The 25,572-nt window shown below is 45.8% G+C and overlaps 1 protein-coding gene and 1 long non-coding RNA gene across 23 annotated transcripts in view; one reads left to right on the plus strand and one right to left on the minus strand.

Moving 5' to 3' along the window:
* Nucleotides 1-25,572, plus strand: part of LOC126986112 (longitudinals lacking protein, isoforms A/B/D/L-like) — a 91,792-nt gene that overhangs the window by 19,043 nt on the left and 47,177 nt on the right. The window contains exons 5-6 of one of the 20 annotated variants that reach the window (XR_007739286.1): nt 10,033-10,981; nt 11,091-12,303. The exons of 12 other annotated variants lie outside the window; for them this stretch is intronic. Coding sequence is in view for 7 of the 8 variants with exons in the window: in XM_050841824.1 (XP_050697781.1) it covers nt 24,287-24,982 (696 nt within the window). In the remaining variant the exon portion in view is untranslated. Of the gene's footprint in view, nt 1-422; nt 895-8,523; nt 9,564-10,032; nt 12,304-14,367; nt 15,287-19,196; nt 19,891-23,315; nt 23,778-24,286; nt 25,340-25,572 lie in introns of those variants that run through there. 7 more of the 20 variants (XM_050841824.1, XM_050841830.1, XM_050841829.1 and 4 more) reach the window with 7 other exon arrangements.
* LOC126986113 (uncharacterized) lies at nt 1,635-5,623 on the minus strand. 3 transcript variants are annotated; one of them, XR_007739290.1, is made up of 3 exons: nt 3,274-5,623; nt 2,919-3,183; nt 1,635-2,598 (listed from the first exon to the last, which is right to left on the minus strand). It is a non-coding gene; the product is annotated as an uncharacterized LOC126986113 (long non-coding RNA). The 3 variants fall into 3 exon arrangements; XR_007739289.1 differs by lacking the exon at nt 1,635-2,598 and adding an exon at nt 2,699-2,713 and having other exon boundaries at nt 2,934-3,183; XR_007739288.1 differs by lacking the exon at nt 1,635-2,598 and adding an exon at nt 2,794-2,808.

Below are 25,572 nucleotides of genomic sequence, written 5' to 3' on the forward strand. Positions count from 1 at the left end.
TCCTCCTCCTCCTCCTCCTCTCGCTACCTTGTTGTGTCAGGCACCTCCGCTACCCAAGAGTTGTTGTTGTTGTCGTTGTTGGTGTTGTTGTTGTTTTTGAGCTTCATAGGCTTAAGGTCCCATCCTCTTCATCCTGTTGCTCTTCCTCCTCCTCCTCCTCTTCCTGTGGTTGTTTTTCCTCCTCCTGTGTCTCCTCCTCCTCCTCCAGTTCAGTTTGTTAGTGGAGCCCCAGTCAGCGCCCCCCCTGCCCCCCTCCCCTCAGCGTGGGCGTGCGGGGCAAGGGGGGGCAGGGTTACAGGGGGCGGGGCATGGGGTCATCACCGTGGGCCTAGTGTCAGTGTAGGTGTGGGCATGGGGGGGGGTACAGGGGCCTGGCCTCGCCCTGCTCTGGCCTGCTTCTCACTGCTCGTGTTTCTTTATAGGACGGCGCGTTGCAGGCCGCGGTGGAGGTGGTGATGGGGGCGGCGGGGGGGGAGGAGGAGGACTCGCTCCCTGCCCGCAGCCCCCCCCAGCCCCCTGTCGTGGAGCGGGCGCCGCGGGCGGAGAGGGGGGGGGCGCCGCGCCCCGCCAGGTCTCCGAGGAAAAATCGCGCCCGGCGAGGCACCGCGAACTATACGTGTCCGTTCTGCGCCAAACTGTTCCTGGACAAGTCCAAGTGGAGCCGCCACTTGTGCGCCCACACGGGGGAGAAGCCGTTCGTCTGTACCATCTGTGCGCGGCGGTTCTCGCGCAAAGACAACCTGCAGACGCACATGAAGGACAAGCACAGGATATTCAAGGTACAGTTCTAGGCGCCGGCACCCGTCACCCCGCCCAGTGCCGCGGTGCCCGCCCTGGCCCACGTCCGCCCTGGGGTGCCACATGCAATAACCACAAGCAGGATCTCCAGACAGTAACTTCAAGGTACAGTTCTAGCCTCCCGGTGCCACGTAGTCGACACAGTGCCCAGGCCTGATCCTAAGCCCGCATTTGGGTGCCACATGCAATAAGACAAACAGGATCTTCAAGGCACAGGTCTGGGCCACAGGCCGGCACCATGCAGCCAGCGCCACAGTGCTCAGGCCTGGCCCCATGCCCTCCCTCATGTGCCAGATGCAATAAAGACAAAACATGACCCTGCACGAGAACTGACCCAGAAGCTTCACGTCACTACATTCGGTCACAATCTTCTGCTGTGATGAAGAGAACAAGAAGGAAAAATAATATTGGCCCGGCACACTTGTCTGAAATGAAGTGGACGTAGTGGAATCAAGTGGAAAACAGCTCAAAATATCTTACCCATTCCGCTGCTCTTGAAGAAATAGAAGTGGAAAAACCTCTACGGATATCAAGAGAGGAATAACAACAATAACAACAGTGAAAAACAGACACATTCTCCTCTTGAAAATAATAAGAATAAGAATGAGAAACAGGCGCAGTCATCAATCGTCTGTCTCTCGGAAAACCACAAACAGACAACCAACTTTCTCTTCTGTGCAGATAACAACAAAAACAATATTCTCCTCTTGAAAATAACAAGAAATAACAAAAATAAGAAGAAACGGGCAGTCATCAATCGTCTGTCTCTCGGAAAACCACAAACAGACAACCAACTTTCTCTTCTGTGCAGACAGCAACAAAAACAACATTCTCCTCTTTTGAAAATAACAATAATAAGAATAAGAATGAGAAACAGGCTAAGTCATCAATCGTCTGTCTCTCGGAAAACCACAAACAAACAAACAACTTTCTCTTCTGCAAACAACAACAAAAACAACATTCTCCTGTTTTGAAAATAACAAGAAATAACAAAAATAAGAATAACAATGAGAAACGGGCAGTCATCAATCGTCTGTCTCTCGGAAAACCACAAACAAACAAACAATTTTCTCTTCTGTGCAAACAACAACAAAAACAACATTCTCCTCTTTTGAAAATAACAAGAAATAACAATAATAAGAATGAGAGATGGGCAGTCATCAAACGTCTGTCTCTCGGAAAACCACAAACAAACAACCAACTTTCTCTTCTGTGCAGACAACAACAAAAACAACATTCTCCTCTTTTGAAAATAACAAGAAATAACAATAATAAGAATAACAATGAGAAACGGGCAGTCATCAATCGTCTGTCACTCGGAAAACCACAAACAAACAACCAACTTCTGCAAACAACAAGACTCGGAAACAGACAGAATATCACGTCCGTCTGTCTGCCTGTCTGTCTCATCGCTCCCTGTATTACATTTACTGTTCTGTGATTCTTTTGTAAGCTGTGTCGGTGGAGGGGAAAGGAAGGGGGAGGTGTAGGGGGGAAGTAGAAGGGGAGGACAAGGAGGAGGAGGAGGAGGAGGAGGGAGAAGGGGGATTTGAGGACCATTACTTGTCATTCTGTAGCTGTAGTTTTAGTGGTGATGGTGGTGGTGATGGTGATACTGCTTTCCATATGGCTTTTACATGATGGTGGTGATGAAGGTGGTGGTGGTGATAGTGGTGATGACAGTCGTAATTTAGTATACAGACACCTTGCCTTACCTTACCTTACCTTACCCCACCTTGCCTTACCTAATCTGACCTAACCTTACCTTACCTTACTTAATCTAACCTAATGTATCCTTACCTAACCAAATCTAACCTTACCTTACCTTACCTTACTTAACCTGACCTAATGTACCCTTACCTAACCAAATCTAACCTTACCTTACCTTACCTTACTTAACCTTACCTAATGTACCCTTACCTAACCAAATCTAACCTTACCTTACCTAACCAAACCTTACCTAATCTGACCTAACCTTACCTTACTTAATCTAACCTAATGTATCCTTACCTAACCTAACCTTACCTTACCTTACTTAACCTGACCTAATGTACCCTTACCTAACCAAACCTTACCTAATCTGACCTAACCTTACTTAATCTAACCTAATGTACCCTTACCTAACCAAATCTAACCTTACCTAACCAAACCTTACCTAATCTGACCTAACCTTACCTTACCTTACTTAATCTAACCTAATGTATCCTTACCTAACCAAATCTAACCTTACCTAACCTAACCTTACCTTACTTAACCTGACCTAATGTACCCTTACCTAACCAAATCTAACCTTACCTTACCTAATCTGACCTAACCTTACCTTACCTTACTTAATCTAACCTAATGTATCCTTACCTGACCAAATCTAACCTTACCTAACCAAACCTTACCTAATCTGACCTAACCTTACCTTACTTAACCTAACCTAATGTATCCTTAACTAACCAAATCTAACCTTACCTTACCTAACCTAACCTTACCTAATCTGACCTAACCTTACTTAACCTAACCTAATGTATCCTTACCTAACCAAATCTAACCTTACCTTACCTAACCTAACCTTACCTTTCCCAACCTTACCTTACCTAACCTTACCATACTTAACCTTACCTAATCTGATCTAACTTAACCTTGCCTTACTGAACCTAACCTAATTTTACCTAACCTAATTTTACCTAACCTTACCTTACCTAACCTTACCTTACCTTACCTAACCTTATCTCACCTTACCTAACCTAACCTAACCTAACCTTACCTTACCTTACCTTACCTTACCTTACCTTATCTAACCAAACCAAATCAGACCTACAATCAACCAGTATTTTCACCCCAAACACACACACACACACACACACACACACACACACACACACACACACACACACAATAGTCCATCATCAAACAACTACAAAAAAACAAGAAAAAAAAATAATAGCTTACTGCATAGATACTCATTCAATTCAAGTCCAGTACCAGTCAGCCAGTCAGTCAGTCAGTCAATCAGTCAGGCAGTCAATCATTTTAACTGTCAAAAGCTTCCATGGTGTCTGTCTGCCTGTCTGTCCAGTCCCAGTTTTGCCAATCAGTCAGTCAGTCAACCAGTCAGTCAGTCAGTCCAGTCATTTTTAACCGTCAAAGTCCCCCGGTGTTTCTGTCTGTCTGTCTGCATCTCTGCCTGTCTGTCTGTCCCTTCAATCTCAGTCAGTCAGTTAAAATATACCGAATTGTCTGTGTTTATTTGTATCCAGTCAGTCAGTCAGTCAGTCAGTCCAGCTCACAATCCGAACGTACGTCTGTCAATCTATCTGTCTGTCTGTCTGTCTGTCTGTCCGTGCATCCGTCGGTGTCCGTCTGTGTGTAGTGACGTAGGTGTCCCCGCTTCGCTACGGAACCCACCTGTGTGTGCCCACCTGAGGAGAGGCGGCAGGTGTGGGGGCCTTGATTGGCCTGCCTACACGCCTGCCTGGCTCACTCCACCCCCCTGCGTGTCTAGCTTGGAAAGAGGTGGTAACGAATTTGACCACTCCGTGGTCGAGTGCTTAGTGTGCTTTGCTACGAATCCGTGGGCCTGTGTTCAAACCCCGGCCCGGGCATTCGGTGTACAGCTCACCCAGCTGTTCCTCCTCCCTTTGGGGCTGGTGGATAAATGTGTACCTGGCACCTGGGGAAGGTAAACTGTGGTGACCCGGATGTCACATTGGGCCTGTGTCCCGGAGTAGTGGGTTCTTCCCACCACAGGCTCAAGGAACATTTCACAGGAGCTGCCTTGTACAGGCCTACCGGCCTCTTGCAGACTCCTTACGTTCTTATTCACTTAAGGGCCAGTGTGACGGAGATGAGCACCGCTCCCACGCGTGGTGGGGTTAAACATTGTGATAAACTCTAAATCTTCATTGGTGTGTTCAAAATACAACCAGCCACTAGCCTTCCCCCGCCAAGCCAGTGCAGGGGAGAGGAGCCGCCCATTGGTGCATCGCCAGGACCGATCCACCAATGGGCTTCCTCATTGCCAAAAAAGGTGGGCTGTGATTGGTGGGTTCAGTCCGGGGATGTGATATTAGTCCGCCAATGTGTGTGTGTGCGTGTGTGTATGTATGTGTGAATGATTAGTGTACGTGTGTCTGCATGTATGAATGTGCTTGTTACTACTACCCACCAGCTGCCAACTTGTGTGTGTGTGTGTGTGTGTGTGTGTGTGTGTGTGTTGCTGCCAGTAAGACTAGTTAAGTAAGCCAGCAAGTAAGATAAAGCAAAAAAACATAGGCTAAGGAAACATTGAATTACTTAACTTACCCCCGTGATCTCTCGCTATTATTATTATTATTATTATTATCATTATTATTGTTAATATTTTTGCCGTCGTCAGTTTTTATTGTTTTTATCATTTTCATGGCAATGTGGTGATGGCTTTGTCTGCTGTTATTGTTATTATTATTGTCATTATTATTATTATTATTGTTGTTATTAGTGGTGGTGGTGGTGGTGGTGGTGATACGTAATTAGAGTAATGGAGGTTTTGTATCGATGAATCTGTATTTATTTATTTATTCATTTATTTGTCTATTTATTTGTCATCCCAGCGCTGCCTTGTTATGTTTGCGTTTACATGACTGAGTCACTCAGTGTTTCTCTCGTTCCTCACGGCATTGTTTCTCCACGGCGCCATTCCAGCCCCATTCCAAGTCACTGGTTTTGTTCCTTGTGTTTCCTGGAGCGCCTGGCCCTCCACCGTGGAGGGTCGCCCCTTGACCAACCATACAAATGTTCCTCTGCCATTCCAAGTCGCTGATACGCGTTGATATGTTCCTTATACTTTTTTTGTGTTTTTGTTTTTTTGTTTAGTGTAACTTGCCAGCCAGTATTTACCGTGTGTGCCGGCATAGAAGACGCACTCTTTCTCAGAGCAATTCGAAAAATTAACTGCGTCTTGGACGCATTACCTACAGGTGACCTGCCGAGGTTAACAAACTTCCAGGTCAAGCAGGTCACCCTCCACCCGGTGCTGAGGTCAAAGGTCAGGATATGTGTAGGAAATGGGCGCGTCTTCCACTCCGGCAAACACGGCCATCATGATTCTCTTGATGAAGCAGCAGCGCGTCGAGTCGCTTAAACGCATTTAGCACATTGTTCCTGACGTGCGTGTGTTGTGTTGTGTTGTGTTATTTATTCAAACAATCTCGGTTATCATAATTACTGCTTCTATTACTATTATTATTATAAGTGCTTTGCTTCCTACCTGCCAACTTACTTACCGCCCACAAAATGACGTCGTAGGTTTGTAAGTGAGCGCGTTAGTACCTAGCGGAGACGGTGCAACTTGAGCCCGGTGCAGTGATGGTGTGGTGATAGTGGTGGTGATGGTGGTGATGTACCCCGGGTGGTGGTGGTGGTGGTGATGCTACTTAAAGCGGTGTTGTTTGTTCCTGGTGAGGGGGGCGTGGTGATGGTGGTGATGACAGTGGTGGTGATGAAGGAGAAAAGAACCGGTGTAGTGGTGATGAAGAAGAGGAAGGAGATGGTGATGTTGGTGGTGATAGGTGATAGAAGTGGTGATAGTGGTGATGAAAGGAAGGTGGTGGTGGTGGTGATAGTGGTGATGATGATGGTGATGGAAACTGCACTTCATGTCTAACCACCACCACCATCATCACCACCCCTTCTCCCCCCCCCCCCCCCTTTTTTTTTCTGCACCCCCCCCCCTTCAATTTTTTCTTTTTTTTTATTTTTTTGTGGTTCCTGTTAATTCCCTCGGTCGCTTGTTCCGTCTCTGCCGCTGCCAGTAAATGTTATAGAGAAATGTGGTGTTCCTGTGTCAACCTGTGTCCCTTCCTTCCCTCCTTCCTTCCTTTCTTTTTTTCTTTCTTCCTTTCTTTCCTTCTTTCTTTCTTCCTTCCTTACTTACTTATTTTCTTCCTTCCCTCCTTCCTTTCTTTCTTTTTCTTTTTTCTTTCTTTCCTTCCTCTCATTCATTCATTTTTTCTTTTTTCCTTTTTTTTCTTTCTTTCATTCTTTCTTTCTTTCTTCCTTCCTTTATTGCTGTTCTTTTTCTCCTTTTCATTCTATCTTTCTGGCTTTCTTTTTGTGTCTTTCCTTCCTTCCTTCCTTCATCTATTTTTCTTGTCTTTCCCTCCCTTCTTTCTGCCATTCTCTCTTCTTTCCTTCTCTTTCCCTTCTTCCTTCCTCTGCCATCAGCTCTTCCTTCCCTTCTTTCTCCGTATTCCTATTTTTCCTTCCTTCCTTCATTTCTTTCCTTGTCATCATTCTCATATTCTTCCTTTGGTGCTCTTGTCAATCTTTCGTTTATCTTGTTCTTCCTTCCTTCCTTCCTTCCTTCCTTCCCCCCCTTCGTTCCCGTTAAGAGTTAAGGCTTATTATTTAAAGGTTTTTTATTTTATGATACGTATCGTTTTGTAATAAAATGCTCACCAAGATGGATTTGATGACGTTGTTTGTTTGTGTTTATCCCCCCAACGAACACACAAAGGAAAAAAGAAAATGGAAAGGAAGGAGTCGGTCTGTTGTCTCTGTCCCTTGAACGAAAACAATAACACGAAAGAAAGGAAGGAGCCAGTCTATTGTGTTCATCCCTCAACTAAAACCATAAGAAAGGAAGGAGCCAGTCTATTGTGCTCATCCCTTAACTAAAACCATAAGAAAGAAAGGAAGGAGCCAGTCTATTGTGTTCATCCCTTAACTAAAACCATAAGAAAGGAAGGAAGGAAGGAGCCAGTCTATTGTGTTCATCCCTTAACTAAAACCATAAGAAAGGAAGAAAGGAAGGAGCCAGTCTATTGTGTTCATCCCTTAACTAAAACCATAAGAAAGGAAGGAGCCAGTCTATTGTGTTCATCCCTTAACTAAAACCATAAGAAAGGAAGGAAGGAAGGAGCCAGTCTATTGTGTTCATCCCTTAACTAAAACCATAAGAAAGGAAGGAAGGAAGGAGCCAGTCTATTGTGTTCATCCCTTAACTAAAACCATAAGAAAGGAAGGAAGGAAGGAGCCAGTCTATTGTGTTCATCCCTTAACTAAAACCATAAGAAAGGAAGGAAGGAGGAGGCTGTCAGCAAGAGGCCGGTTGGCTTATATGCGGCACGGCTGATTGGAAAGACAGAGAGGAGGTGAAGGAGTGATAAATGACAAAGGCGGTGGTGATGGTGATGGTGATGAAGGGGAGAGTAGACAAGAGGGGCAGGGTTTATCCTCCCTCAGTAAGAGATGTCACTCATAACCAACTCACAAACCAAGAATCAGGAGTGGAATTTTAGGAAGGCAAAATTTTTACCTTTCTAAACTTCCAGACCTTATTTTCATAAAAGTTGTTCATAGAATGCTCATAGGGGCCTGACTGAGGCTGTCGGAACTGACGCCGAGGGAACGGCCGAAAAAGGGAGAGCTTGTGATATGAAGATTAAAACCCTATCAAATAAAACCAGATGATTTCTATTTACGTTTAAGTTACTGGAAAATGTTCCTCAGAGAAATGAAATAAGGTGCCGTGCAGTAGTGGGAATGGGTGCTGGGTTGGTACAGTGTAAGGAGGGCATTGAAAAACGAACCCATAATCTCAAAATCACAGTAATTGTAAAGGTAATCGATTAGTAATTGATTACTTTTTGCCAAAGTAATCAGTAATCACGATTACAAAACACTGGTGGTGTCGCCCGCCGCCACCACCGTCAGTAGTCAACCGCCCCTACAACGTCCTTTCTCTTGGTGCCGCAGGAAGTGGGCGGCGGCGCAGGGCCGGGCAACAAACTAGGCAATCACCACCACCACCACAACACCACGAACCCTCCACACCACCACCACCAGCACCTCCACCAAAGCTACTCACCGCTCCGCTTCCTCAAGTACCGGTGCGTCGTCTGCTCCAAGAACTTTCGCCAGCTGGAAGACCTCCGGAGACACACGCGAACCCACACTGGGGAGAAGCCGTACGCCTGCCCCTTCTGCGACCACCGGAGCACGCAACTCGGCCACCTCAAGGACCATGCGAAGAGGAGGCATAGCTACACGGGCAAGCTTCCTCCTCCTCTGCCTCCTCCTCTTCCTCCTCCTTCCGCGGTCTCGTCCCCGTCTCCTCCGTCGCTGGTTCCTTCTTCTTCTTCTTCGGCGTTGTTGATGTCTAGTTCTTCTCTTCCTTCCTACACGGGCAAGCCTCCTCCTCCTCCTCCTTCTTCTTTGCCTCTTCCTCTTCCTTCTGGTTCTTCTTCTTCTTCTTCGTCTCCTCCTTCGTCGTTGTTATCTCCCTCATCTTCTCTCGCTTCGCTCCCTCCCCTCCCGTCCCTTCCTTCCCTCCTCCCCTCCACACGGAAATAAGGAAGAGAATAAATAAGAAAGAATAAGTAGCCAAAACGAGAGCTGGAGAACGAGAAAGCAAATAAGAAAGAAAGAGAATGAGAAAGAAAAAGAAAGGAATTGAGAGAAAGCAAACACGAAAGAAAGATAGAGAAAGGAAGAAAAGAAAGCAAAAAAGAAAGAATGAATAAGAAAGTCAATAAGAAAAGAAAAGAAGAAAATAAGAAAGATAAAGAAAATGATAAGGGTTAGGGGGGAAGATAAGGGAAGTTAAGATAAAATGAAGGAAAAGAAAGATAGAGAAGAAGGAAAATAGAAAGCAAAGAAGAAAAATAGATAGAAGCAATAAGATGAGGTGGGGATGATGAGGGAAAAGAGAAAATGAAGGAGAGGTTAAAAAAAAGATGATGGAGAAGGTGAAGATGTTTGTTGGAGGAGATTTAATATAAAGAAGATGATATTTTTTTAAGCCTGTTTTATTAAATTGCCTGATTTTTTAATGACCTCTTTAAATGGCCTGGTCTTTTTTTTTGTAAATGGCCTTTTTTTTTATTTTTTTTAGACGGCCTTTTTTTAAATGGCCTGTTTTTTTTCTTTGTAAATGGTCTGTTTTTCTTTGTAAATGGCCTGTTTTCTTTTCTCTTATGTTTTGTAAATGGCCTGGTTTTTTTTTTCCATTGGCAAGACTTGAGTTCAAAAGCTCTTAACTAACAAACAAACAAACAAAAACTGATAGACCAGAAACTTTACGGACACACGGAGTACATAACATAAGATCACATTAGACAAACAGAGAGCGTAAGATCAGCCCAACATTTAGGTAGGTTCAGAATCTCTATAGGTAGGATCAGAATCTATAGGTTGCTACAAGATTAAGATCAGATCCCCTTCGGCGGACAGAGTTCTGAGTTGGTTTTGTCCATTCCCTCCCAGGTGGCGGCAGTGCTTACTCCGCAGGGCACCCTAAGAGGAGGAGGAGGAGGAGGAAGTAGAGGAGGAGGTACAGGTCTTAGAGGAGGAGGAGGAGGAGGAGGAGGAAGAACCTACATCCAGACAAGTTACCTCAATCTCCATACCACTACTGACGAAGGAGGAGGAGGAGGAAGGAAAAGAGGAGGAAGAGGAAGAGCAGGAGGAGGAGGAGGAGGAGGTAGCATACTAGGCCCAAACATGAGTGAAGGAAGAAGAGGAGGAGGAGGAGGAGCAAGAATAGGGATAGGAGGAGGAGGAATAGGAGAAGGAATAGAAGAATTAGAACCAGGACTCCCACCACCTATTCCACTTTCTAACACAACCTTCCCACCCTCATCCACCCCATCAACCCACCCATCCACCTCTCTGAAGCTCACAAAATCCCCCACGGGTCACTACACATGCCCATACTGCGGCTACTCCTCCTATGACAAGTGTAAGCTCAAGGTTCACCTCCGCATTCACACCGGAGAGCTGCCCTACGCCTGCCCGCATTGTTCCTATAGGTCGACTCAGAGCGGCAATGTGAAAAGCCATATTAGAAGAATGCACACTGCTGGCTATTATGCTGGGGATGGTGGTGGTGGTAGTGGTGGTGGGTGTTAGGTTAGGTTTGGTTATGGTTAGGTTAGGTTAGGTTTGGTATGGTATGGTATGGTATGGTTAGGTTTGGTTTGGATATGGTTAGGTTTGGTTAGGTTTGGTTAGGTTATGGTATGATATGGTTAGGTTAGGTTTGGTTATGGTATGGTATGGTTAGGTTAGGTTTGGTTATGGTTAGGTTATGGTATGGTATGGTATGGTTAGGTTTGGTTATGGTTAGGTTAGGTTAGGTTTGGTTTGGATAGGATATGGTTAGGTTAGGTTAGGTTTGGTTTGGATATGGTTAGGTTAGGTTTGGTTAGGTTAGGTTTGGTCATGGTATGGTATGGTTAGGTTATGGTTTGGTTAGGTTTGGTTTGGATATGGTTAGGTTAGGTTGGGTTTGGTTTGGATATGGTTAGGTTGGGTTTGGTTAGGTTAGGTTATGGTATGGTTAGGTTTGGTAAGGTTAGGGTAGGTTTGGTTATGGTTGTTTTGTTATGTTTGGTTATGGTTAGGTTAGGTTAGGTTAGCATAAACTAAGTTAGGTTAGATTAGGTTAGGTTAGTTAGTTAGTAAGTTGGTTAAGTAAGGAGTCAATCAGTTAGTCAGTCGGTCAGTAATTCAGTCAAGTTTGTCAATTAGTCAGTATAGGTTAGGTAAGTAGGTAGCTAGTTAATCAGTTAGTACCTATACATACCCAAATTAAGTTAAGTCAATTATTTCTCATCTCAGCCTTAGAAGAAAAAGAGAGGCCTATCCTTCACTATCTTACGGTAGGTCTAAGAAGAGGAAACAAAGAAAGACCTATTCCACATTATATCTTTCTCCCTATCTTACTATCTTAGGGCAATTTTACATCATACCTTCCATTCCTTTCCCTTCTTTACGGGTCTGTACATACCAACTGTAAATAGATAGATAGGTAGATAGATAGATAGATAGATAGAAGATGAAGATTAATACGAAAGAGTGGCAGCGGTGGGATACAGAGAGAGAGAGAGAGAGAGAGAGAGAGAGAGAGAGAGAGAGAGAGAGAGAGAGAGAGAGAGAGAGAGAGAGAGAGAGAGATTGTTACACTGGTGGCAGCGGTGGGATACAGAGAGAGAGAGAGAGAGAGAGAGAGAGAGAGAGAGAGAGAGAGAGAGAGAGAGAGAGAGAGAGAGAGAGAGAGAGAGAGAGAGAGAGAGAGAGAGAGAGAGAGAGAGAGAGAGAGAGAGAGAGAGAGAGAGAGAGAGAGAGAGAGAGAGAGAGAGAGATAGCGAATGAAGGAAAAAGAGAGAGAAGGTAGAGAGAGAAAAAAAAGAGTTGAAAATAAAGGAGGAGAGAGAGAGAGAGAGAGAGAGAGAGAGAGAGAGAGAGAGAGAGAGAGAGAGAGAGAGAGAATGGAAATAAAGATTGATATAGAGATAGAAAAAAATAAAATGAAGAATATTACGAAAGAGAAACAGAGAAAGGAAATTAGAAGACTAGAAAGAGAGAAAGAGAGAGGAGGAGAAAAAGGTTAATTGAAAAAAAAGAGAAAGTAGAGAAAAAGAGTTGGAAATGAAGGAGAGAGAGAGAGAGAGAGAGAGAGAGAGAGAGAGAGAGAGAGAGAGAGAGAGAGAGAGAGAGAGAGAGAAAGAGAGAGAGAGAGAAAAAAAGAGAAAATGAAGGAGAGAGAGAGAGAGAGAGAGAGAGAGAGAGAGAGAGAGAGAGAGAGAGAGAGAGAGAGAGAGAGAGAGAGAGAGAGAGAGAAATGGAAATACAAAAAAAAAATGATTGATAGATAGATATATAGATAGATAAGAAAAACTGTACATATATAAACATTGGTGATTGTAAAATAGAAACATCTTTTTTATATATATTCTCGTGGTAGGAAAACAAACAAACAAATAAGGATGTAAATAAAGAGAAATTATAGTAGAGTGTCTTTGTTTTAACTTTGGGTGAGAGAGAGAGAGAGAGAGAGAGAGAGAGAGAGAGAGAGAGAGAGAGAGAGAGAGAGAGAGAGATATAGAGATTTCACACATTCAATCAGAAATACATTTACTGCTCGACCTCTTTAATTAGAGAGAGAGAGAGAGAGAGAGAGAGAGAGAGAGAGAGAGAGAGAGAGAGAGAGAGAGAGAGAGAGAGAGCACCTTTACCTGTCGCTCCTCCCCATTTCTCTCTCTCTCTCGATATCGATATCGGCTCCCAATACTGCCTGTCATTTTTTTCTTTAATTTATAACTCAAAACGATTAATACGAGAGAGAGAGAGAGAGAGAGAGAGAGAGAGAGAGAGAGAGAGAGAGAGAGAGAGAGAGAGAGAGAGTTATGTGCATTTACAAAGTCTTATCTGGATGGCATGAAAATTGAGAGAGAGAGAGAGAGAGAGAGAGAGAGAGAGAGAGAGAGAGAGAGAGAGAGAGAGAGAGAGAGAGAGAGAGAGAGAGATTATACACGCACACACTAGCCAACGTCATCATCAACAACAACAACAACAACAACATCATCATCATCATCATCATCATCATCAACAACAAGAACAACAACAACAACAACAAAAATTAGAGAAAAAAAAATCCCCCCAAAAATTCGTCCGAAGAAAAACGAAATCACTCACTTTTTTCCTGTTTTCATTTTTTTTTTTTTTTTTTTATCGATTTCCTTTGAAGAGAAAGTCCAAAAATTTTCCTCTAAGTTTTTTTTTTTTTTTTTTTTGAACGAGAGGAGGAGGAGGAGGAGAAGAAAGAAGAAGAGAAGGAAAAGGAATAGAAAACACTTGAAGGAAAGAGGAAGAGGAAGACAAAGGAAGAAAAGAAGTAGGAGAGAGGAGGAGGAGGAGGAGAAGAAGAAGAAGAAGAAGAATGAGGAAGAGAAAGAAAAGAAATAGGAAACAGGAGAAGAAAAGGGAATAAAAAGAGGAAAAGGAAGACAAAGGAAGAACAGAAGTAGGAGAGAGGAGGAGGAGGAGGAGGAGGAGGAGGATGAGGAAGAGAAAGAAAAGAAATAGGAAACAGGAGAAGAAAAGGGAAGGAAAAGAGGAAAAGGAAGACAAAGGAAGAAAAGATGAAGGAGGAGGAGGAAGAAGAAGAATAAGCTAAAGAATGGGAAGACAAACTTTGAGAGAGAGAGAGAGAGAGAGAGAGAGAGAGAGAGAGAGAGAGAGAGAGAGAGAGAGAGAGAGAGAGAATAAGCTAAGAAAGAGGAGGAGCAGGAGGAAGAAGAAGAAGAAGAAGAAGAGGTAGATAATTGCAATAAGAAAACAACAACAACAACAATAACAACAAATATCACACCATTAATAGTAGTAGTAAAGAAAGTATGTGTATGTGGATGGAGGGGGGGGGGGGGGGGGGACGGCGGGGGAGGGGGGGGTGACGGCGCGGCCAGTGACCCATATCTACCTTATCACCATTAGCGGAAGTATGTAGGTGTGGGCGTGGGCGTGGCGTGGGCGGGAAGGCTATTAGAGGCATTGAGGAAACCTTTAGATATGTGTTTGGGCGTGGGAAGGCGTGGGCGGCATGGTGAGGGGCGCGTTTTGGCACTAGTAGAGGAAATAATTTAGATGTGGGAGTTGGAAGTCGTGGGAGTGTGGCTGTTGGTGGGGAGCGCCGTAACCCTTATATGGTGCATTTCCACTAGTAGAGGAAAGCTTTAGATGTGTGTGTGGGCGTGGGAAGGCGTGGGCGTGGGAGGCGTGGTGGGGCGCGTGGAGTGACCCTTCCCTCTCCCGTTATAGGTGTCGGGCGTGCGGGTGTTGTGTGGCGTGGCGGCGGTGTGCGAGACGGAGCTGCAGGAGGCGCCGCCCACTCCCATCCCCGTGCACGCCCACGCCCACGGACGCCTCTTTCCCTGCGCGGTCTGCACGTCCTCCTTCAAGCGCCGGTGGCTCCTGAAGCGGCACATGCGGATTCACACTGGGGAGAAGCCGTACACGTGCTCCCTCTGCCCCTACGCCGCCGGCACCAAGCAGAACCTCAAGATGCACTTACGCAAACACACAGGCGAGAAGCCGTTCGCCTGCCCCCTGTGTCCCTACCGCGCGGCGCAGCGGAGCGACCTCAAGGCGCACGCCCGCACGCACACTGGTGACCGCCCCTTCGCCTGCCCGCACTGCCCTTACTCGGCCGGTCAGAGTGCGGTGCTGAGGAGGCATTTGAATATCCATGCCGACAAGGAGCACTACACCTGCCCCAAGTGTCCCTTCCTCACCACGCACCTCCTGCAGTACGACCTGCACATGATGTCCCACACGTGAGGAGCAGCAGGAGCAGGATGTAGAGTGTGAGGAGGAGGAGAAGAAGGCTATTAGATGAGGTAGAGGCATTAGAGAAGAAAAGGAGGAGGTAGAGGAAGACAAGCTTATTACTGAAGGAGGAGATGAGGCGTACAGACAGCACGGTAGCCGCCATTAGTGTCCCAGATAAGAAAAAACACAAAACAGTCGTTTTCATCTCGTCTCGTTCTTGTTTGCCCTGAGTCCCGTGACAAGGACGCGCATGATATTATTTCCCCAGCACACGGCGCGAGGCGTTTTGTTGTCAGTGTAAATATGTACAAACATTGTGACGCAGAACATTTATTTTTGTACCTACCTCTTGTTTAGTGTTACTTCACGATAAGTACTCCTATTTATTATTCTTTATTGACAATTCTTTCGGTACAAATATATATATATATATATATATATATATATATATATATATATATATATATATATATATATATATATATATATATATATATATATATATATATATATATATATATATATATATATATATATATATATATATATATATATATATATATATATATATATATATATATATATATATATATATATATATATATATATATATATATATATATATATATATATATATATATATATATATATATATATATATATATATATATATATATATATATATATATATATATATATATATATATATATATATATATATATATATATATATATATATATATATATATATATATATATATATATATATATATATATATATATATTCGTCCACTCTTCTTTCCTTCCCTTCTTCCTTGTAAATGCAGGCAGAGAGAGAGAGACAAAGAAAAAAAGACAATTCGTTTATGTACTTCGAAACTATAGAAAAAATAGCCTTGTATGTATGTATATATAATTATGTATGTATAGTGTGCATGTATGTATGTATGTACGTTTGTATGTAGACCCAAGCTGTGTGTACATTAAAGAGGGTTTGTGTATGTATGTGTATGTGTGTGTTTGTTATTCCCCTTTTGTGTGCTGGAGGAGGAGGAGGAGGAGTGGAGGGAGGAGGGAGGACAGGAGGAGGAGGAGGAGGAGAGCGGAGATAAGAAGAGACAGAGTGAAGGAGGAGAAGAGAAGGAGGAGGAGGAAGAAAGAGCAAGGAGATGCTTTAAGGACGGCTGTGGAAAAGGATAACAGAGAGAGAGAGAGAGAGAGAGAGAGAGAGAGAGAGAGAGAGAGAGAGAGAGAGCAAGGAGATGCTTTAAGGACGGCTGAGGAAGGAGATAACAGAGAGAGAGAGAGAGAGAGAGAGAGAGAGAGAGAGAGAGAGAGAGAGAGAGAGAGAGAGAGAGCGCATCAAGGTATTTCTCAGGTAAATATATAATTCCCACGTTAATTAGATGACCTACCTGGGATTACCTTCCGTGTGTGTGTGTGTGTGTGAAGTAAACAAAAACAACAAACAAACAAATTAAGCAAACAACGAGGCATTTGTTACTATATTACCTTCAGGAAGAGGAGGAGGAGGAGGAGGAATATATTAACGAAAGACAAAGTAATAAGGAATGAAATAGGAGAAGGAAGAAGAGAAGAAGGAAGAAGATAACAAGTAACAGCATAAATATAACATAAGGAAGAGAAGAAGGAAAGTGAAGGAAGGAAGGAAGGAGAAAAGACAAACACATATCACGCAAGAAGAACAAACCTGAGGAAGAAAGGAAAACAAAACAATAAATAAAATAATGAACACTCCAAAAATTCAAGTTTTTATTTATTTTTTTTATTTTTTTATATTTTTTTTACTTTTCACCTGTGGCTGGGATAGACTTTCTTGGTAGGTTCTGGTAGTGGTCGGCCCCAACCTGTTCGTGGCGCAGGCAAGTGTTTATAGTGGCGCCGTCTTGCCTGGCTCATGTTGCCCCCCGGAGTATGACCCTGGTGGTAGTTTGACTCTTATTCTGTATCATGAACCTAAAGAAACAAATATTTGACAAGGCTTTCATAGGAGTTTTGGGCATTTCCAGGAGTGGTTGTATGACCCTGGTGGTAGTTTGACCCTTCTTCTGTACCATGAACCTAAAGAAACACTCATTTGACAAGGCTTTCATAGGAGTTTTGGGCATTTCCAGGAGTGGTTGTATGACCCTGGTGGTAGTTTGACGCTTCTTCTGTACCATGAACCTAAAGAAACACTCATTTGACAAGGCTTTCATAGGAGTTTTGGGCATTTCCAGGAGTGGTTGTATGACCCTGGTGGTAGTTTGACGCTTCTTCTGAACCTAAAGAAACACTCATTTGACAAGGCTTTCATAGGAGTTTTGGGCATTTCCAGGAGTGGTTGTATGACCCTGGTGGTAGTTTGACCCTTCTTCTGTACCGTGATCCTAAAGAAACACTCATTTGACAAGGCTTTCATAGGAGTTTTGGGCATTTCCAGGAGTGGTTGTATGACCCTGGCGGTAGTTTGACGCTTCTTCTGTAACATGAACCTGAAGAAACACTCATTAGAACCCAACTGACCCCCTCTTTGACCTTTAGAAATAGCTGATGTGAGAACCGAAAGTGTCTTAAGAATACCAACCCTAAAGTCTGGGATATCATGCGGTCTTCAGGACAGCATGGAGTCTACGAACACGGCGCTGACTTAAAACTTGCCTCGGCCACTCAGCCTACACAAATGGTGGTAAGTGGTGGTGGTGGTGGTGGTGGCAGTGGTGGTGGTGGTGGTGCTAGGCTAGGAAACAAAGATATCACAACCAACCCGCTAATCCGAGCCGTTTCGTTACAGGCTCTCAACGCTGAAAAAACCACCACCACCCTCACCACCACCACCCCCCACCACCAACGCCCGTATGTCACCACCACGCAGTACCCCCCCCACCCCACCCACCCCCACCCCGAGAAGCCGCACGTGCCCACACTGCCTACCGCCTCGCAACGCATTCACCTCCACGAGCATATACGCATTCACACGGGGGAAAAACCGTACCAATGCCCGCACTGTCCCTACGCCGCCCGGACGAACTACATCCTCACCAAGCACATACGGCGCCACACGGGGGAAAAACCGTTCGCCTGCCCCACCTGCGAGTACCGGGCCGCGCAGAGAAGCCACCTGGTTACACATCTACGGACGCACACCTCCTCCTCCTCCCGCCCTCGCCAGCTGTCATGTCCGCGGTGCCCTTACAGAACGCCGGACGAAGGCAGTTTGCAAGACCATATCCGCCTGCATGAGGAGACCGGTCAGCTGGTTATCCGGGCACACCAGCGGCCCTCCACCCCCACGGCCATGAAATAAGGTGCGAGGAAGAGAGGGAGGATAAGGGAATGGGAGAGAGGAAGGAAGGAAGGAAGGGTTCTTAGGAGGAGGAGGAGGAGAAGGGAATGGGAGAGAGAGGAAGGAAGGGAGGAAAGGAAGGGTTCTTAGGAGGAGGAGGAGGGAATGGAGAGAGAGGAAGGAAGGGAGGAAAGGAAGGGTTCTTAGGAGGAAGAGGAGAAGGGAATGGGAGAGAGAGGAAGGAAGGAATGGAAGGGTTATTTTGAGTTACTTTATCGGTTAGCAAGAGAAAGAGATGGATAGATAGATAGAAAGGGAAAGTAGAGAGAGAGGGATAACAAGGAAATACGAGGAAAGGAAGAAGGAGAAAGAGAGAGAGGAAGAGAAAAAAAAAGGAAGGAAGGAAGGAATTGAGATGGAAGGTTGACACAGACAGACAGACAGACTAAAAAAAAAAATAACCACAGACACCATCACATTTCAGCCACCACCATCAGTCAACCAGTCAACCAAACACGGAAAAACAAAAAGACAGCAACCACACACAGACTTATCCCAACCACTACTGTCAGTCAACCAGGCAACCACACACTCGGAGAGCCTCAACCATAGACCCAACCAGTACTACCAACCAATCAACCAAATAACGTAGATAGGAACAAAACAAAAAAATTAACCCAACTACCAAAAAAGGAGAGCCAAAAAATACCACCATAGACTATACCCCACCAACCACCACCACCACCAGTCAACCAATCTACCAAACACGGAAAAACTAAAAGGAAGCAGAAGCAATCACACACAGACTTAACCCAACCACCACTGTCAGTCAACCAGGCAACCACACACTCGGAGAGCCTCAACCATAGACCCAACCAGTACTACCAACCAACCAAATAACGTAGATAGAAAAAAAAAAAAAACACCAAACCACCAAAAAAAAGGAGAGCCAAAAAATACCACCTAGACTATACCCCACCACCACCACCACCACCAGGCAACCACGCATCCTAATCCGGGGCTCTCCTTGCAGGCGGCGGGGCAGGGGGCGGAGAAGCCATACGCCTGCAACCTGTGTTCGTACGCAACCTACAGACGTGACCACCTCAACACACACCTTCGCACGCACACTGGAGAGCGCCCATACGCCTGTCCGCACTGCCCTTACCGCGCCGCTCAAAGGGTTCACCTCAACTCGCATGTACGAACGCACACTGGGGAGAAGCCTTACTCATGTACGCACTGCCCTTACCGAGCTTCACAAAGGGCGCATCTCCTGTTCCATTTACGCACGCACACGGGGGAAAAACCGTACCAGTGCCGGCTATGTCCATATGCCTCCGCGCAGAACTCTCATCTTAAACACCATGTGAGGGCGGTTCATCCTGACCACGTGGAGGAGATGGAGGGTGGTGGGGGTGGAGGTGCTGGGCAGGGGCAAGGTGGGAAAGTGCAGAGTGTGTTGGGCCAGCTCCACTCCTTGCTGTGAGGTGGAGGTGGTGGTGGTGTTGGTGGTGATATGTGGTTGTTTGTTGGTGGTGGTGGTGTTAGGTTCCTCTTCCTCCTCCTCCTCCTCCTGCTGGTTCTACTGCTGTTACTGCTGCTGCTACTACTGTTACTGTTGTTATGCTACTACTAGACTACTATGCTAGACTACTACTACTACTACTACTACAACTACTTTGATCTTTGTCTTCCTTTCTCTCTACTTATTTTCCTCATCTTCCTCCTCCCTTCTTCTTTTTCTTCCTCCTCCTCCTCCTCCTCCTCCTCCTCCTCCTTCTCCTCGTTCAGTTGATAGTTGTGACGAATGAGGAAGAGGAGGAGGAGGGGAGAGAGAGAGAGAGCGAGAGAGAGAGAGAGAGAGAGAGAGAGAGAGAGAGAGAGAGAGAGAGAGAGAGAGAGAGAGAGAGAGAGAGAGAGAGAGAGAGAGAAACAAATCCGGGCATCTATATAGGCAGGGACACACACACACACACACACACACACACACACACACACACACACACACACACACACACACACACACACACACACACACACACACACACACACACACACTCACCACCACCACCTCCACTCACCACTCACCCACCACCACACACACACACACACACACACACACACACACACACACACACACACACACACACACACACACACACACACACACACACTGTTAATTCATTCCTATATCGTTATTTCGTCGTAAATTTAGAAAGATTAAGAAGGAAAGAAAAAACTGAGAGAAGATAAGAAGACAAGGAAGGAAAGGAAAGGGACGAGAAAGAAGGAAGAGGAAAAAAGAGAAAGAAAGGAAGGAAAAAAAAGAGAGAAAGGAAGAAAATTTGAAAGGAAAGAAAAAGAAAGGAAAGGAAAATGAGAACAGACACAGAGGAAGGAAGAAAAGATAGAGAAAGGAAGAAGAAGAAAAGGAAAGGAAAGGAAAATAAAAAAAACATGATAAAGTGCGTGAGAATGAAAGAAAAAAAGAAAATGAAAAAGACAAGACAAAAAATAAAGAAAAAAAAGAAATATCAAAGAAAATTAGGAAAGAAAGAAAAAAATGTTAAGAAAAAAAATGAAAATGAAAAAAATAAAGAAAAAACGAAAAATGTGTCCAAGAAAAAAATAGTCAAGAAAGAAGAAAGATTGTTAAGAAAAGCCTAAAAAGAGTGACCAATTATTATTATTACTATTATTATTATTTTTATTATTATTACTTTTGTACTGTACGAGACGGTGGTTGTGTTCTGTTAATAGATCAATAAATAATGATACGAAAATAAAGAGAAAATAAAAAAAATAATGATGAAATATACATAGTCTACCTTACTGAGAGAGAGAGAGAGAGAGAGAGAGAGAGAGAGAGAGAGAGAGAGAGAGAGAGAGAATATATATAACTATCTATCAATCTATATATGTATGTATGTGTGTGTGTGTGTATGTCTATGTGTATACTTCCATCCACACATACATACATACATATATACATACACACACATGGAGTTACGGGGCAGGAAAGAACTGGGCACGGGGCATTTCGGGGTATCTTTCGGGGCAGGTTTTAACTCACACGGGGCACAGGGAAAGGGTTTTTTAGGGGGCCACGGGGCATTTTGGGATATGAAGTGGGGTGGGGGGGCATGATCCACTCACGTAGGGGTGGGTGGGGGGGGGAGGTTCTATGGGGTCAAGACGAGGGACGGGGCACGGGGGACCTCGGGTTATTAAGGGGGGGGGGGTCAGGTTACACTTAAAACCGGGTGTTCTTGGAAGTGTGCGGAACGGGGCATTTGACGGGGCAGATTTTACCTCATTGGGCACTAGGGCGATGGACGGGGCAAATTACACTCACCCGGGGCACTGAGACGGGGGGACGGGGCATGGTGGACACAGGGGAGAGGGAGAACGGGGCAGGTTTCAGTCTTACGGGGCACGGAGGGGGCTGTTCTTGGGGCACTGGGTATTTCGGGGCACGGGGCGGGGTCGGTTTCACTCTTCCCAAGGCTGACAGAGACCATTTTTCCGGTTTCTTTATAGGTGGGGATGGGTGGAGTTGGAGGTGGAGACGGTGGAGGTGGAGGATGGATGCTAGCGGCGCGTGGTGGTGGAGGGGGTGGTGGTGGGGACGAAGGTGGAGGTAGTGGTAGTAGTGGAGGTGGTATTTATCTAGTGGAAGGTGGAGTAGGATGTGGAGGTGGAGGTGGTGTAGCAAGTAGTAGTAGTACCTTTAGAAACATAAGTGGAGTAGGAGGAGAAGGGCTAGAAAGTGGAGAGATAGGAGTAACAAGTGGAGTAGGAGGATGTCACAGCAGCATCAGAAGTGGAGGAGGAACAGGACTAGAAAGTGGAGAGATAGGAGCAGTAGGTGGAGGAGGAGGATGTCACGGCAGCATCAGAAGTGGAGGAGGAGGAATAGAAAGTGGATTAGGAGGTGGAATATCATCAGTAAGTGGAGTCCGCAACCGCACGCGCCTAAGCTGTCATCTGTGGACGCCTCTTCGGCCAGATGGAGGACTTGAGGCGCCACGTCCGCACGCACACGGGGGGAGAAGCCTTACACTTGTCCGTTCTGTCCGTACCGCGCCGCCGTCAAGAGCAGTGTGATCCGCCACGCCCGCACGGTCCACGCCACGCCCACGCCCCCCCAGAGCAATCTCATGGCGTAGGTGGAAGAGGAGGAGGAGGAGGAGGAGGAAGAGGAAGGAAGTTGTTTTCAGGAAGAGGAGGAGGAGGAAGAGAGAGCTTGTGTGTGTGTGTGTGTGTAAAAGGAGAGAGAGAGAGAGAGAGAGAGAGAGAGAGAGAGAGAGAGAGAGAGAGAGAGAGAGAGAGAGAGAGAGAGAGAGAGAGAGAGAGAGAGAGTAAAAAAAAATCAAGCCGTTATTTATCTTTACAAACTTTGGGAGGGAAAAAGAGGAAGAGAGAGAGAGAGAGAGAAAGAGAGAGAAAGGAAGAGGAGGAAGAAGAATAAAACGAAAGATATTTATATTGTTATCTAAGGAGGAGGAAGAAGAGGAGGAGGAGGAGGAGGTAGATTCTGGAGGAGAAAGAGGGAGGAAGAGAGGAAGAGGAAGAAGAATAAAAACGAAAGATATTTTTGTTATTGTTATCTAAGGAGGAGGAAGAGGAAGAAGAGGAGGAGGAGGAGGAGGGTAAGATTCTGGAGGAGAAAGAGGGGAGGAAGAGGAGGAGGAAGAGGAAGGAAATTAGAATAAAAAGGAAAGATATTTTTGTTATTGTTATGTAAGGAGGAGGAAGAGGAAGAAGAGGAGGAGGAGGAGGAGGGTAAGATGCTGGAGGAGAAAGAGGGAAGGAAGAAGAAGAGGAGGAAGAGAAGGAAGAGGAAAGGAAGAAAAAAATAAAATCAGTCCTCGGTCTTAAAAGCAAAACAAAAACAAACAAACAAACAAATAAATAAAACAAAATACAAGAAATAAATCATAAAAAAACTCATTCTTGTATGTATGTATGTATGTATGTATGTATGTATGTATATGTGTACCTATATGAACATGAATCTTGTGTTTGTATATGTATGTGTGCGTATGCGTGTGTGTGTGTGTGTGTGTGTGTGTGTGTGTGTGTGTGTGTGTGTGTAATCCATGTACGTAAAATCGAGGCTTAAAGAGCGCCACTCCCTCTCTTTTAGGGCGCGGCGAGCGGAGTGGGCGTGGTGGTGGGCGGAGTGGGCGGAGGAGTGGGGGTAACACGGCTGGCCAGACTGGTAACGGGAGGAGGAGGAGGAGACGGAAGAGGAAGAGAATCAGTACCAGGAGGAGGAGGAGGAGGAGGAGGAGAGTTGGGAGTAGGCGTAGGAGTAGGAGGAGGAGCAGCTCGGAGTGGTAACCTTAACTGCCTTGTGTGCGGACGCGGATTCGGGCGCCTGGAGGACCTCAGAAGACACGTCCGCACTCACACAGGGGAGAAGCCTTACACGTGTCCGCTCTGTATGTTCAGGGCCGCGGTGATGAGCAGTGTATACCGTCACATGCGGACGGTACACAGTGTTGATACTCGCGGTGGTGGTGGTGGTGGTAGTGGTGGTGTAGGCGGTGGTGGTGGTGGGTTGTCCGCTTCACACCATCTCCAGTCGTGACAGCCCTAGTGTGTGTGTGTGTGTGTGTGTGTGTGTGTGTGTGGTGTTGAGAAAGCGGTGATGAATGACTTTACTGGTGGTGGTGGTGGTGGTTGTGGTGGTGGTGATGCTGGAGATACCTAGACTACGAAAAGGTGTTGAGGGGATGTGGTGTTGAAAATGGTGATGAAGGAGGTGGTGGTGTTGATGGAGAGGGTATCAGTCTTAGCGCTGGGAATGGTGATGAATATGGAGATGGAAGTGGTGTTGAGTGGTGATGAAGGTGGTGGAGGTGGTGATGAAGGTGGTGGAGGTGGTGTTGAGTGGTGATGAAGGTGGTGATGAAGGGTGGAGGTGCTGGAGGTGGTGTTAAGTGGTGATGAAGATGGAGGTGGTGTTGAGTGGTGATGAAGGTGGTGGAGGTGGTGTTGAGTGGTGATGAAGGTGCTGGAGGTGGTGTTGAGTGGTGATGAAGGTGGAGGTGGTGAAAGTGGAGGTGGTGGAGGTGGTGTCAGTCTACATACTAAGGCGTTGTTCTGCTTCAGGGGCGGAACCTCGCTGGGGAATTGGACGATCCACTCAACCACCACCACCAGTACCGTCATCACCACCACCACCACCACCACCTCACCTCCACTCTACCGGGCTTCTTCACGCGCCTAGGCCTCCACGCATCGACGCACTCCACCCATGCTCTTGACACATCGGAGGTGGACCTGGGGGCACTTCGACAGTTCAAACCCGGGCATCTCGACAGTTCAGATAGCGACCTTGGGGCACTCCGACAGTTCAAGTCCCGACCCTTGGACAGTGGAGACCCCGACGTGGGTGCCCTCCGACAGTTCCAATCACAGCCTTTGGACAGTTCAGACAGTGACTTGGGGGCTCTTCGACAGTTCCAGTCTCAAGGCCTCGACGCCGCAGACCTCGACTTGGGCGCTCGCCGACACCAGTGCGAAGTCTGCGGCCGTGGTTTCCGACTTGCTAACGACCTCCGCAGACACCTTCGTACGCATACAGGGGAGAAACCGTTCCTCTGTCCGCATTGTCCGTACCGTGCGTCCCAGAAACAGTCCGTTAACAGGCATGTGCGGACTGTACATGCGGATCTCTCCCATTACAAGGAATTGCCCCCAGTGTCAAGTCTCTTCGGGCCAGTCTCCAGTTTGGCGTCCGCCCTCGCCGCGTCCCAGGCCAGGTTATCCAGTCAGGCAGAAGAGCAGAGATTGGATAAGGTTTAAAATCCTCCTCCTCCTCTTCCTCCTCCTCTTCTGAAGTTTCTGGTAGGATAGGAAAGGAAGGAAGGGAGGGAGGGATGGGAGAGAGTTAGGTGGTGGGGAAGGAAAGGGAAAGGATGGGTGATGGTGTGTGTGTGTGTGTGTGTGTGTGTGTGTGTGTGTGTGTGTGTGTATGTGTGTGTGTGTGTTATCCTTATATTCCTCTTTAATTCTCCTCTTCCTCCTCTTCTTCCCTTCCGTTACCTTCCTCTTCTTCTCCTCCTCCTCCTCCGCCTCCTCCTCCTCCTCTTCCTCTTCCTCTTAATCCAAATCGTTTCTATCAGGTTATCAATCGTGTGTGTGTGTGTGTGTGTGTGTGTGTGTGTGTGTGTGTGTGTGTTGCTTTAAGCCACACACGGCTGTTGTTGATATTAATATGAATAATAATAATAAAGATGAATAAAGTTTTGTAAATAAAATGTCGTTGTGAAAGATAAACTGTATTTTGTTTGTTCCTGTTGTTGTTGTTGTTGTTAAATTGTGGTGGTGATGGTGGTGATGATGGTGGTGATGGTGGTGGTGATTGTGGTCATGGTGGTAGTGGTGGTGGTGGT

The sequence above is a fragment of the Eriocheir sinensis genome, chromosome 61 (genome assembly GCF_024679095.1).
Source record: "Eriocheir sinensis breed Jianghai 21 chromosome 61, ASM2467909v1, whole genome shotgun sequence".
In the NCBI taxonomy this organism is placed as follows: domain Eukaryota; kingdom Metazoa; phylum Arthropoda; class Malacostraca; order Decapoda; family Varunidae; genus Eriocheir; species Eriocheir sinensis.